This window comes from Chelon labrosus (assembly GCF_963514085.1).
Source record: "Chelon labrosus genome assembly, chromosome: 5".
Lineage (NCBI taxonomy): Eukaryota > Metazoa > Chordata > Actinopteri > Mugiliformes > Mugilidae > Chelon > Chelon labrosus.
The window spans coordinates 4,546,247-4,558,692 of NC_140341.1; the positions used below are offsets into that span (position 1 = coordinate 4,546,247).

A 12,446-nucleotide genomic window follows, 5' to 3' on the forward strand; every position below is an offset into this window, starting at 1 on the left:
CACTCTTTCTTCTTTCATTTTGAAGCTCTTCGATTTTGTTTGCCAAAGCCTTTGCTGTGGGCTTAGATTGCCTTTTCCCACTTTCCATTTCAGAATTTGAAACAACACTCTTTTGACTCATTTTCTTTCTTTTTCCAGTTACTTCTCAATACATGTGCATCCAGAAACTTCAACAAGTACAAAGAGCGTTACGCACATTAGCAGAGCAGCGGCAATTTCAAAGAGACAAAGCGGAGATTTAACGGAGTATGGAGGTAGGCTACAGTGCATCCAAACACATCCACAGATCCATAAACGTCACGCACATTAGTAGAGCAGCGGCAATTTCGAAGAGACAAAGCGGAGATTCAACGTAGCATGGAGATATTACAGCACCGAATCCACACAATCAATGCCAGCGATCGATGACCAACTCAAACGGTGTTCAATCCAATAATGTCCCCAATGGACAAACAACAGCTTATGCGTGCCGCATTCCTTCCAATCTGAGTACAGCTTAATGCGCATAAACACCAGCAAGCCTACCTGGCTTTTGAGTGCGTCGTCCGAGGCTATGGCCTAATGAAAGTCAGTGCAGTCTTCCTTCCTTTATCTCCGAAGATCCTTTCTCCCATTTGATCCTTGAAATGTCCGCAGTTGCTTTCCCAATGCCGTTTCTCGTTGACAAAATGTAGCGACTAGTATCCAAAAGCAAAGCAGTCGCTGAGAGGCTAAGGTATGGGTGTTAGCTGATCGTCTGACGCGCTGTACAAACAAAGTATCCGCTGAGATCCAAGAATGCGTTTGACGGGTTTATTGAAGAAGTGGGATTGTACAACTTAATCATAACGTGCTCAAAGTGAAGAAAAGAAAAAGGATCCAGGGCACTCAAAGCAAACTCAGGGAAAACAAACTTAAACAGCGGTCAACGAGAAATACGGCCTCCCAGTAACTCACCCTCTCTCTCTCTCTCTCACTACTTCCGCCCGTGCACCTGTCTTAAATTAACTAAATGTTACCGCCCCCAATTACTGTGATATGAAAATAAACAACAAAAAAGTAACAAAATATAAAAACCCAAGTAACCCAAATAAACTGTTAAATCATATTACTTAACATCTCATAATAATCAATGATATATGATACTAATAATAATAAACACCTTCATGGCTCCTACAAGTAATATGGGCAGTAACACGTCAAATATACAGCCACCAGAACACCAAGAGTCCTGGCTGCTTTCAACTCAGATTTCTTTCTTGTTAGAGTCACTGAAACCTGGACTGTGACAGCTGTAACGTGAGAGCGCATGGCACGAGCCTGAGACACAGCCACCACAAATATTCTCAGATATAGAATTATGATGACAGTAATGGGAACAATGAAGGATAAAACAACATCAACGCTTCCTGTGAAGTAGTCGACAACAAGCACACACTCTCCGTAGCAGGATTTGGTCCTGTCTGGTTGAGTCAGGACATCCTTCGTATAGAAACTGCTGTAGAAACAAGAACAAACCCAACACAGACAAACACAGAGCTTCACTTTTGTCACAGTGACTACTGTGGGGTAATGCAGAGGGTTACAAATAGCCACGTAACGGTCGGCTGATATGAGCACCATGTTTCCTATGGAGGCAGAGACAATGTTGCAGGTCAGAAATGAGTAAAGAGAACACACGGCATCCCCAAATACCCAGCAGTCTGTTTTTCTAAAGATTTCTACCGGCATCAACAGCAGGCCCACGAGAAAGTCTGACACAGCCAGAGAGAGGAGGAGGATGTTAGTGGGTGTATGGAGCTGCCTGGAAGGAGACAGAAAAGAATCAATTACACATTAATCATGTCAAAAGTTATTTACAGATCCTATAAAGTAGGGGATATTGTTACTAAGAGAAGTATGTCAAAGTTAGTTCATGCAGACGTTCATGAATAATGCATATCATATATATCAAATAACAAAGTGTGCACATTTCTGAAACATAAACTGTAGATTTGAAGAGTGAATCTCTACCTAAAGTGGGAGACTGAGATGATGACCAGCAGGTTGAGAGCCACAGTGATCACAGAGATGGTCAACAGCAGAATGTTCAGGAGCACAGCTTCTGACCAGTGAAGTGTCGGCTTCCTGCAGGATGTGTTGAGGAGTTGTGCGAAACAGAGCTCCACTTCGTCCTGGGTCTCCATCATCAGACAACTGTAGCTTCTGCAGCTCTCTCACCAGAACTCTCTACTGTCATATCGCTGATTTATCTCGTTATACCGTCCCTCCCCTCCTCTGTTTTAGTCTCTGCAGAATTATGTCCATCTTCTTTCTCTCTCCCTTCGTGCCCTGCCCTTTTGTCCATCATAAGTAAAGGTTAGTTGGAACTGTCTGAAAAGTTGGTTTCCCACCCAGGAGCACCATGGTGGTGAAAATGCAGTTGAAAGGAAGATGAGCCTGTGGAAACTGCAGCGTGCACTACCACAGGTTCATCCAAGCTAGCATGTAGGAGCAATCAGTTTCTACTTAGACAAATTCAGAAACCAGATGGAGACAAACGCTTGGAGCGAGTAGACACCAACATTGACTCCCGTACTGCGGGACTCCCGCGGGAATACCGTGACTCTGAGGAGTCCCGAAAAATTGTCACCCTCTAATTCAATCTGAGCCCTGCGCGCCCCCCCCCCCCCTGCAATGGCTCTGCGGCCCCCCTAGGGGGCGCACCCCCCACTTTGGGAACCACTGACTTAGAAGGAGGAAAAAGTTTGTCTTCTCCCACGTCTTCCTACTCCTCGACGATACATTGGTTCGCCGACCACAAGAGTGGTCTTCCCCAGACGTTCTGGATCTATTTCAGTAACAACACTGAATTGGGTCGACTGAATCCACATTAGCTGTGATACTCTGTTTTGATGAGACTAAATAATGCTGTGACACAGCATAACTGGTTGCAGCATGAAGCATAATAATGCATAATAATGAGACCCAACATCCTTTGTCTGCAATGTTCTGCATTTTGGTCAATACCAAAAGTTTGATTTAATTCTTAGATACACCCCTAACCCAGGATCTGGGAGTGCAAGAAGCTAGGGGTTGTACTGACTAGTCGACTTCACTGCTGTGCCATGACGTTTCAAGCAGGAAGTCGAGTAGTCGCTGATCACGTGACAATAACATCACGGATGCTTCCGAGAAGATGTGTGAGGAGTCCAGTGGGTCGTTGTAGCAAGTTAGCAGCGGTTCATCAAGCGTGTGGAAATACTTCACTACAGATGAAGACCTTTAGCTGTTATGCACGGAAAAGACTTCGAAGATATACCCAGCCACATTATATTATCTTAAATCACGCTGTGAAGTACTATTAAATGCTATTAATGGTGCCAAAGTATGTAGGCTAAACATATCTGCAGTGCACAGTATTGATAAGCTCATGTGTAAATGTTCAGTTCTGTTGTGGTGTATTAGTTGATCAGTTGTTGCTGTTCACCACATATTAGTCGACTTTAAAAGATCGGAAGTCGTTCAACCCCTACAAGAAGCTAAATACTTCCTGGGATGTGGTTGCTCCCTCTGTCCATCCAAACCTGCATTGCTTTGACCCTTTAGACTCATCCAGCCCCACTCCCACAGTGAACACTGTAGGACTTCATTCATACCATACTCAGTCCAGCTGTACAACAACTCACCTGTAACTCAATCTCATTCATGTCAGTGCTTTTCCATCCATATTATTGCACCTTATCATGTATCCTTCCTATGTATATAGTGTATATGCATACATATATATAGTTTATTTTTATCTCTAATCTCTAATCTCCATTCTTTGGCATTTAATTCAGTTTTATTTTCTGACTTTTCCTTGTCTTTGTTTTTGTGTTGACTTTAACATTGTTTTTTGTTTTTGTTTTTTTGCATGGTTGGACTGCTCTGTTTGTCCAGAACACAACTGACCCAGATACACTATGCGTTAGCCCAGTCCGTCAACCCTGAGCCCCAACCAGTAAATTTCAGTAGGCTAGGACGTTTTTTTATGGTTCAAATCATATCACAGTTTGTTCAGCTTAAACACTTCAGATCTCACCCGTCACCAGAGGAGTCCCCCAGGGCTTTGATCTGGTTCCCCTACTAGTCATCATTTACCTCCTTCCTCTTGGCAATATTAAGTACATTTTCACTCCTATGCGGATGACACCCAACTCTACTTGTCTACAAAGCTAACCTCAACTATTCCACCTCAACTATTCCACCTTGCAGTCTATCTAACTGAAATTAAATCCTGGTTCTCCTGCAACTTCCTACAAATGAACAGCACGTCCTCCTTGTTGGATCATACATGTCGCCATACTTGTCCACACCCTTGTCAGGTCACGCATTGACTACGGTAATCTTTTTAGTCTACCCTCCAAATGTCTCCATAAACCTCAACTGGTCCAAAATCTGTTCTTCAGCAGGTCCACTGACTTCCTATAACATCTCGTGCTGAGTACAAGATCCTGTTACTTACTTTCAAGACCCTTCACAACCAAGCTCCATCATATCTGTCTGAACTTCTCCGTACTCTCAGATCCTCCTCGGCCACCCAACTTATTGTTCCAACTGCCTGACTGTCCACCATGGGTTTCAGAGCATTCAGTCGCTCAGCCCTATGCCTTTGGAACATTCTCCCACTCTCAGACAACCTTTAAATCCAGACTCAAACCACATATGTTTTTAAATAGCTTACTTAGTTTAACCTTTTACTCCCTTTAATCTCATTTTCATATACTTTCAATACCCAGCAGAACACTGAATTGTAACAAGATGGTCAGTTGTATTTACTTCTCCTGTCACTGGTTTTAATGTTGTGGCTGATCGGTGTGTATACAGAGAACATCTACAACGTAAACACATTTATGCACACATCCATATTGATGGCACCTACGCACAGTTAAGTGTTTTATTTAGTACTGCTATGGCAGAGGGGACAAAATTCCTGCCATAACATTATGATGATGCTGCTGCTGCTGCTGCTGATAATGATGATGATGATCATTATCATTAAAATGTATGGCCATTGGATGTAGCATTAAAAAAAACCTAACGTAACCTGAAGATTTGAAGTGTAGAGCTGAGGGGAATTGATAAAAGTGTGAGTGATTCATATTAATTTTAATCTTGTCCATTCTATAAAACATTACATCTTTGACACTGATCAAACAAATAGTAAAAGTTGGAGAAAGAAAGTTGTGACCTCTGATTGCAGTACCACCCCAGAGGTTGAGATGTCATCATCTGACTCATTCATGCAGGTGTGAACAACCTTCCTGTCTGGAGGGGTTTAGCGCCGTCATTAGCGGCTAGCGACAGTGAAATTTTTTTTCATTCATTTTTTTCTTTTAAATAGCTTACTCCATTTAACCTTTTATTCCGCTTAATCTCATTTTCATATACTTTCAATCCCCAGCAGAACACTGAATTGTCACAAGATGGCCAATTGTATTTACTTCTCCTGTCAGTGGTTTTAATGTTGTGGCTGATCGGTGTATATACAGAGAACATCTACAACATTATGAATACTATGATGCTGCTGCAGCTGCTGCTGCTGATGATGATGATGATGAGCTACCTCGATTCTGTATTTTGATTCTTCAAAGCAGAGCTCGCTGCCACTGTCCTGGCTTTGCAATATGTGCTGTGGCTGACCCTGACCCTAGCAGGTCTCTTAAGTTCAAATTCAACAGATATCTAATGTGAGCTGCCCCATCATCAAAATATATTGCCATTGGATGTAGCATTAAAAAGACCTAACCTAACCTGAAGATTAGAAGTGTGGAGGGGAATTGAAGCGCAGGAGATAAAAGTGCGAGTGATTCATATTAATTTTAACCTTGTCCATTCTATAAAACATTACATATTTGACTCTGATCAAACAAATAGTAAAAGTTGGACAAAGAAAGTTGTGACCTCTGATTGCAGTACCACCCCAGAGGTTGAGATGTCATCATCTGACTCATTCATGCAGGTGTGAACAACATTCCTGTCTGGAGGGGTTCAGCGCCGTCATTAGCGGCTAATGGGCGACAGTTCACAAAGAAGCAAGTTCACTCTTGTGGGACTCATCTGTGTGTGTTTGCGTGTTATCGGCCTACTAATGGCCTCAAAACACATTCAGATTTCAGAGGTCGTATACAGTAGTTAATGTGGTCTGTGGAGAGATGAGTTTTGAGCTCAATTTGCTCTCATGAAGTCTACACCAACATGTCATTCCCAAAGGCTTTTATGGCAAGTGACACCGCAAAAACTTTCTTCAGTTAATCATCCAGTGGACAAAAAACAGTAAAGGTCATTGTGAGTCCATTCGGTTCTGTGGGGCCTGACTAGGGCCAAAGGTGCGGGACACACTGTAACAAACTAGGGTGGTAGAATGGAAATTGGCCGACTGACGGCTTGGTGTGTCAAGGCCCTAAACCACTACATGATGCACATGATCATTAAAAATGGACAGTGTTCATAAATTCAGCTATAGATATTATTAGTAACATCCTTAAGTGATGAAATATTGATTACTGAACGACGGCTTGACCTATAATACATCAACACACATACAAGTGTTACAAATGATTTATGTTATCATCACATACTGTTTGAAAGGACAAAACTAAATGAATCAATCAGTGTCTGTATTTACAGGACAGATCTCATCTCAGTCACTTCACAGTCTCTCTACAGTATGTTAGCCTTACTGGAGCCAGGCTTCAGTATCTGCAGAGTGACAATGAGCTTAATGGCTTTTCTAAACCAGGGGTAAAACAGTGCATAGATAACAGGGTTCAAACAGGGGTTCAAACAGAAGAGATAGATCAGTAAAGATCCGGACGGAGAATACAACGCATCCCCTGCGAGCGGAGCATAGTAATATGGACAGAAACATATTAGAAACACAACTACAATAACACCAAGAGTCCTGGCTGCTTTCAGCTCAGACTTCTTAGGAACTGCAGCCGCTGTCTGCTGGAGTTTGACGACTCTAATGTGAGAGCGCATGGCACGAGCCTGAGACACAGCCACAATAAACACTCTCATGTACAGAAGTACAATGATTGTGATGGGAATAATAAATGTCAAAACAAGGTCAACCGTTCCAGAAACGTAGTCAATAAAAATCACACATTGCCCGTGGCAGGAGTTCTTTCTGTCTGCTTGAAACAAGTCGTACTTCAAAAATATGTTGCTATAGGCGGCAGAGTAAAGCCAGCAGATGAATATACAGAGTTTGGCTCTCGTGACTGTGATTCTGCTGGAGTAATGCATGGGGTCACAGATAGCCACGTAGCGGTCGATGGATATGAGCACCATGTCTCCTACTGAGGCAATGACGGCGATGGCGGAGACACACTTGTACACAGAGCACATCACATCGCCAAGAAACCAGCAGGCTGTTCGGAGGACTTCACCGGGCAAGAACACGAGGCCCACGAGTAAGTCTGAGACAGACAGAGAGAGGATGAAGAAGTTGCTGGAGGTGTGGAGCTGTCTGGAGGGAGACAAAAGCATGGTTAAACAAAGTCATCAAAAAGGAAACAGTGGCACCAGGCAGGTTAGCAATATTAGTTTTAAGGCACAAAATAAACTCAGGAAAAAGCGCATTCATAAAACTGAAAAACTAAAAGTTATCTCTGCCTGAAGTGGGAGACTGAGATGATGACGAGCAGGTTGAGAGCAACAGTGAGCGCAGATACGAAAGGCAGCACAATGTTTATGACCACAGTTTGAGACCACTGAAGTGTCGGCTTCCTGCAGGACATATTGAGGAATTGAGGGAAGCAGAGCTCCGTCCCGTCCTGGCTCTCCATCATCGGACAGCTGTAGCTCTCTTACCAGAACTCTCTCTCGTATCACTGATTATATACTGTATATACTTCCCCTCCTATCGTTACGTCTCCAACAGTGACGTTCTTCCTCCCTCCCTCGACGCTCTCTCGGCCACTCACTGTCCATTTTCATTACGTGAAACATCTACCTATTTGATATTAATATTACAAGGCATGCTCTGTCTGTTTATGTGACTGCATATGCTGTCAAACAAAATGGAAATCTTTGCAAAAGTTGGTGGGGAAGCTTCACAAACATAGGGGTTAGGGCTAGGGCTAGGGCTAGGGTTAGGGTTAGGGTTAGGGTTGTGAGTCATGCCATGGCCTTCACTGAGATCAGATCATTTAAACACCAAATATCATGTTGGACAGTGCCTTCAGCCACAATCATAAAAAAATAAAAACACCAAATGAGGAATATCTAATGGAATAATAAAGGTTAATTCATTTTCTGTAACCACTTGTCCTCTGGAGGGTTGCGGGGGGGCTAGCGCCTATCCCAGCTGTCACTGGATGAGATGTGAGGTACAGTCTATCTCAGGGCTAACACAGACAGACAGACAACCATTCACACTCACATTCACACCTACGGCCAATTTAGAATCACCAATGAACCTAACCAGCATGTCTTTGGACGGTGGGAGGAAGCCGGAGTACCTGGAGAGAACCCACGCAGACACAGGGAGAATATGCAAACTCCACACAGAAAGGACCCAGTCGGCCCATGGATTAGAAGCCAGAACCTTCTTGCTGTGAGGCATCAGTGCTAACCACCACACCACTGTGCCGCCCATAATGAAGGCCCGTCACCCTCTGATTTGTAGCTTACCGTTGGTCAGTAATGAACATTCCTTGCTCTGGTTGCCTTGGTACCAGTCTACTTCACATCACCAAAACTTAATAGACTAAACATAATTAAACTTCCATGGTCTCTTGTCACCACATTGGTGTTAGTTGCTTCCTGTTTGATTTTGGAAGTTTATCTGGTATTGTTGTGCTCTCTAACTTTATGCACATTGGAGAAAAACTGTCTGTCTGTCAGTCTGGCTGTCAGTCCCCCTGGGATCTGTGCTTCTTCTAATGGAGTGATCTCTTGTTACCTGATGATCCAATCTGAGGAAATGTGGTGTTTCCTAGCCCTCGCATATAACTTACACCGATCGGGCATAACATTATGACCACCTTCCTAATATTGTGTAGGTTTCCCTTGCGGTGACTCATCAGAGAATGGACATGGGCCTTCTGAGGGTGTCCTGTGGTGTCTGGCAACAGAATGTTGTTAGTGGGGGGTCTTTGAGGGGAGGGGCCTTGATCAGTTGGGATCTAGTGAATTTGGAGGCCAGGTCAACACCTTGTGCTGTTCTTCATGTTTTTTTTTTAGTTGTTCCTAAAGTGTTTTTGTGTGTGTGTCTGTGTCAGGCTGCATCCTGCTGGGGATGGCTGCTGCCATCAAGGAGTGTCATTGCTATGGGGTGGGGGTGCCTGGTCTGGTCTAAGTGGGTGCTACATGTCTAAGTAACATCCACACCAATGAATGCCAGGTCCAAAAGTTTCCCAGCAGAACGCTGAACTGTCACAAGATGGTCAATGTTATTCACTTCTCCTGTCTGGTAGTGTAAAACCCAGATCTTATGAGGGATTCGGATCAGTCTGAGTCACTCACCGATATGAGCCGGGTTTTGTGAGTCACTTGAGTCACTTGAGCCAATATGGCCCGATTGCGAAAGAACGTGTTTCCAGTACATTCACTCAAGACATAATAAAGCATAGTAAACACCTAATAAAGTATATTACCTGTTATTGCCATTTATCAGTTGTGATACATAGCCACTGAAAAGTTTTGTTTCTCTGCCGACTGAGTGAATGGCTGTTCATTCCCTGCTCTCGATTAAGCAGGGACTCATGAGTGGCGGATCGGACTCATGAGTACCGAATCCGCTACAGATTTGCTACTCATGAGTCCCTGCTTGTTGTGTAAGATGTTTGAATGGTGCCGTTTATTGATTCTATATCAATCAAATGCGGTCGGACTCAACTGAGCCGGTTCAAGAGACGTCTAGATTCATGATTCTTGAGTCTTCTTTGGTGGCCGGTTCAAGGAGCCGGATCCCGGATCTTTTTTCCACCGCTACTCCTGTCAGTGGTTTTAATGTTGTGGCTTATCAGTGTATATACAGAGAACATCCACAGCATATACACACTGATGTACAAATACCTATATAGATAGGACCTGGGCACAATTTACAGGGTATTTTGTTTAGTGCTGCTATGGAGAGGGGACAAAACTCCTGCCATAACGTCCCCATTCTTCAAAGTAGTGCACACAAGCTTGATGCCGCTGTCCTGCCCTTGCAATATGTCCTGAGGTTGACCCTAACCCTACCAGACCTCTTAAGTTCGTAAAACAAATGTCTAACGTGAGCTGCCCCATCATCAAAATGTATTGCCATTGGATGTAGCATTAAAAAGACCTAACCTAACCTGAAGATTTGAAGCGTAGAGCTGAGGGGAACTGAAGAGCAGGAGGAAAAAGTGCGAGTGATTCATATTAATTTTAATCTTGTCCATTCTATAAAACATTACATCTTTGACTCTGATCAAACAAATAGTAAAAGCTGGACAAAGAAAGTTGTGACCTCTGATTGCAGTACCACCCCAGAGGTTGAGATGTCATCATCTGACTCAATCATGCAGGTGTGAACAACCTTCCTGTCTGGAGGGGTTCAGCGCCGTCATTAGCGGCTAATGGGCGACAGTTCACAAAGAAGCAAGTTCACTCTTGTGGGACTCATCTGTGTGTGTTTGCGTGTTGTCGGTCTACTATTGGCCTCAAAACACATTTCAGAGGTAGCATACAGTAAAAGTTAATGTGATCTATGGAGAAATTAGTTTTTGTTTTTGAGTATTGAAGTCCATGCAAACATGTTGTTCTCAAAGGCTTTCATTGCAAGTGACACAGAAAAAAACAAAACTGTCTTTAGTTAATCAACCAGGGGACAGAAACATTCAAGTTAATTGGGAGTCCAGTTTCTGGACATCTGATGAATGAGAGTCCATTGTACTTTCTTTCAGTTCTGTGTTTGGGCCCTAGTAAAATATGAAAATAAATATGATATCTTTCTGCTGTTTTGGCTGCTTTTTCTCTAAAAACAGATGGCTGCAGGCAAAAATGACACAACTAGCAGCGGAGTCATAGCCTGAAAAAACAAAAAACAGAATGAAATGTTGCATAGAGCTGAAGGGAACAGCATAGTCAGGTGGAACATGTGTGAGATCCATCTAAATTTAATCCCTTTCAATTACATAAAATATATATTAGACATTTGACCCCGAACAAACGAATACTAAAAGTTTGAACACATCACTTTTCTGCAATGGTTGCATCACATGTTGAAGTAATGCCTGTTTGTGCCGGAGCTTGTTTTTCTCACACCTTTGATTGCCAGCGACACCTGAGAGGTTGAGATGTCGTCACCTGACACTCACCCGTGCAGGTGTGAACAGCCCTTCCCGTCTGGGGGGGGCCGAGCACCGTCATTAAGCGGCGGCTAATGGGCGACGGGACGCGGGGCTTGCAGAGAAGCAGGTACAGCGTCGAGGGACCCGACGTGTTGCTGCTAATGGCCACGAAACACTGGCACGTTTAAGAAGTGACATACAGAAAAAGTTAATCAGATCTATGGAGAGATGTGTTTTTGTTTGTGCTCATTAAGTCGACACAGAATTCACATTAACTAATAATACTATTATACTTTTATAATATTATTAAATATCAGAAGCTTGTATGCATCATAGATTTACTACACAAACTGGAAATGTTCCAGTATTTTTCCCCCTCTTTTTCTTGTTAGGTTTGCCCCTGCAACATAAAAAACTGAACAATGAACTTCTTTCTGCTGTAGTGGGCTGCAGTCTCTTGTTTGTGCCCATAGTGAACTCTGCTTTGGTCGTTTCATTTCTTCTTCAAGCCAAACTTTTTGCATTTGACCCATGTACAAATAGCATCATCGCCGTAGCTTTCTTTGAATTCCCATAATTCCTCACTTCAGTACACAAACACACACTTAAACCGTAAATTGTCCTTTAGTCTACACCCTCTGCACTCTCTATCATTATGCTTTTTACCCATTTAGCTGGTGTTATATGTAAAGCCGGTCTCCTGATTCCTCACATACAGTTTTGTCTTCGTATCTACACATGACTTTCAATACGTTACTTCTTGATATAGTGAAGAATTTGAGTTTGAGTCATTTGTTTTCTATTAAATCAGTTTAATGTTGTCAATAAAGTTGAGGTTGAGAAAAAATGTCTTCTCTTATATTTCCACCAGATTTAACACTCCAAAGCGCCAAAACCATGAAGTTTCATAGAGTTCTATAGTTCTATAGTCACGTAAACACGTATATCTGATTAGATAATTTTATTTAGCATCCGTGTGAACAGTTAAACTGGAATCTCTGATTAGAATGATTCACTCAGGTTGAAGAAATATTGTCCATGTAAGCGTAGTCGGTGATATAGACGTCTCAAGGTTAGCCAAGCACAGATAAATGTTTGAAGGCCTCTTTCTCTGCACCGTGTGAGATATAAAGTGACCTAAAACTGACTTTATTGGATTAATCTCACACAGTGTTT

The 12,446-nt window shown here is 42.8% G+C and overlaps 2 protein-coding genes across 2 annotated transcripts; both read right to left on the reverse strand.

The window, feature by feature from the left end:
* Positions 1–1,152: 1,152 nt before the first annotated feature.
* Positions 1,153–2,168, reverse strand: LOC311488757 (trace amine-associated receptor 13c-like; the record flags this gene model as incomplete). The annotated part of the gene is made up of 2 exons (XM_084545606.1): positions 1,153–1,783; positions 1,993–2,168. 2 exons carry the CDS (start codon positions 2,166–2,168, stop codon positions 1,153–1,155), a joined length of 807 nt encoding a protein of 268 aa, XP_084401732.1.
* Positions 2,169–6,578: 4,410 nt separating this feature from the next.
* Positions 6,579–7,793, reverse strand: LOC311488758 (trace amine-associated receptor 13c-like; the record flags this gene model as incomplete). Its single annotated transcript, XM_084545607.1, has 2 exons — positions 6,579–7,474; positions 7,621–7,793. The coding sequence occupies 2 exons, from the start codon at positions 7,791–7,793 to the stop codon at positions 6,664–6,666; spliced, it is 984 nt and encodes a 327-aa protein (XP_084401733.1). The 3' UTR covers positions 6,579–6,663.
* Between the last annotated feature and the right edge of the window lie 4,653 nt (positions 7,794–12,446).